Here is a 2,246-nt window from a genome sequence, read left to right as displayed (position 1 = left end):
TTGAGACAGAGTGTCACTGTGTCACCCAGGCTGGTTTTAAACTCCTGGACTCAAGCCATATTCCCGCCGCAGCCACCAAAACCTCAGCTGCTTCCTCCTTTCTCTAAGTTTTAGAGATCAGACATTTCAAAGTCCTTCATAATTACTGGGGCCACATTAGGCTCCTTAAAACAGTATCGAATGAGACCATGTCTGAGACGTGTTCACACATGCAGCCAAAAGCAGCAGCACATAGCAGGCCCTCGATAAACATGACCTCTTAGGAAGTATGAGCTCTTATTCTTCCTCCGTAGGGAAAGGGCAGGCATGGGAAACTGTAGTTTCACTGCCACACAACCTTTGGGGCTGTTCCCACTCACGATGGCTAGAAAGCAACATGCCAGAGGCACTTCTAGGACGGGGAATCCTGAGTTTCCTGCATTTGCTCGGAGACGGAAAGTTCCCCAAAGCCACAACCAGCACCCAGCCCAGATCTCCAAGGACCTCTGGACAAGCCAGCCATGGCAGCTGCCCCAGAGTCCCCTCTGAGGGCCAAAGCGACATCCGGAATGGCGAGAACTGGAGACAGCCCACGCGGTGGTCAGATCTCCACCCTACCATCTTCCTGCCTGCAAACCTGAAGACAGAGGCGCTGGCCAGTCCTGGCGGTCCCAGCACTTGCCCCGACCTCCGGGACAGATGGGGCAGGGCTGACACACGAGGAGGAAGAAAAGGATGGGCCCTAGAGGGCATGACTTCAGAAACCTGCCCTTCTTTTCCTTCCAAGCTCTTCCTCATACTGTGTCATCATCTGTTTATTTTGTGATTCTTTGACAACCACGCTCTCTACCACAGGTTCGGAAGCTCAGAGAAGAAACTAACAGCAGCTCTCAGACATATCCCCGAGTTCTCACCCCAAGTGGTGCCTGGCACACGGTAGGTGCTCAATCCACAGTTACTGAATGACCTTGCCCCGAAGCCCATGGGCTGAGTGATACCAGCATCTCCATCCCAGGGACAGGGGGACACTGGAGGAATTCCTGGAGGAATGAGGAAACCCAAAAGCTGTCTCAACGCCAGGGACGGTACAGAGATTCACTAATGGAGCGCTTCTCAACCCAGGGCAACCATCCCATGGCAGGGATCATCTGACAATGTCTAGAGATATTTTTGGTTGTCACAACTGGAGGGGGGGTCTATCGGCATCTAGTGGGGCAAGGCCAGGGAGGTCACTAAACACTCTATGAGGCACAAGGAAGCCCCTCCAAGGAAGAATTATCTGGTCAAAAATGACATCAATGCCACCCCTGAGAAGCCCCGATGCGAAGGAAGGGCTCACTATGGAAGTGAGTGGGCTTATTCCCATTTCACGAAACGGGCCACCTTCTGGAGGGATGCTTCCAGCTGAGCCAAGGAATCGCCCATCCTCAACAGGCCTGCTTGCCAGAAAAAACTGTCCCTCTGAGTCTTCAGAGGAGGGGCAGTCAGACAGGACCTGAGTTCCTGCAACAATGCTCTGTTTGTATCTCGGTCGGCCTGCAAGCTGGAGACGGGCTGGCTGAGCCACGGCCTCTGACTGGGAGCTGCCACTCACCGTGATACTCGTGTCTTTCTTGCCCTTGTGGGAGGAGGCCACCACGGCCAGGTACTGAATGACTTTCTTGGTGTTCTCGGTTTTCCCAGCTCCGGATTCGCCTCTGAAAGACACAGGAACAGTGACCCAGTGGACATAGTTTATGCACACATTCCATGGTAACCTTTCCACAGCTCCGTGAGCCACACAGGATGATAATGGCCACGGCCACCATTTCCCACATGGGGAGATGGAGGCTTCCAGAGGGGAAGTAACTTGACAGAGGTCACATCTCTGGCAGTGAACTGAGCTGGGTCCCCAACCTAGGTCTGATGCTCAATCTGTTCCTTCCAAGAGGATGTAGGAAAGAATTCAGGTGCAGTGCTGGGTGCGGCGGCTCGTGCCTGTGATCCCAGCACTTTGGTAGGCTGAAGCAGGTGGATCACCTGAGGTCAGGAGTTCGAGACCAGCCTGGCCAATATGGAGAAACCCCATCTCTACTAAAATACAAAATTAGCCGGGCATGGTAGTGCATGCCTGTAATCCCAGCTACTCTGGGGCTGAGGCAAGAGAATCTCTTAGAACCTGGGAGGCAGAGGTTGTAGTGAACCAAGATCACACCACAACACTCCAGACTAGGCAACAAAGGGGACTCTGTCTAAAAAAAAAAAAAAAAAAAAGAGCTGGGCTCAGT

The 2,246-nt window shown here is 53.0% G+C and overlaps 1 protein-coding gene across 4 annotated transcripts in view; it reads right to left on the bottom strand.

The window, feature by feature from the left end:
* MYH11 (myosin heavy chain 11) overlaps positions 1–2,246 on the bottom strand; it is a 156,350-nt gene that overhangs the window by 84,730 nt on the left and 69,374 nt on the right. For all 4 annotated transcript variants that reach the window (XM_017533167.2, XM_017533185.2, XM_017533189.2 and 1 more), the window contains exon 5: positions 1,574–1,676. In XM_017533167.2, coding sequence (XP_017388656.1) covers positions 1,574–1,676 — 103 coding nt within the window. The remainder of the gene's footprint in view (positions 1–1,573; positions 1,677–2,246) is intronic.

The sequence above is a fragment of the Cebus imitator genome, unplaced genomic scaffold (genome assembly GCF_001604975.1).
Source record: "Cebus imitator isolate Cc_AM_T3 unplaced genomic scaffold, Cebus_imitator-1.0 Scaffold4, whole genome shotgun sequence".
NCBI classification, from domain to species: domain Eukaryota; kingdom Metazoa; phylum Chordata; class Mammalia; order Primates; family Cebidae; genus Cebus; species Cebus imitator.
This window is presented reverse-complemented; position numbering and strand designations above follow the sequence as displayed.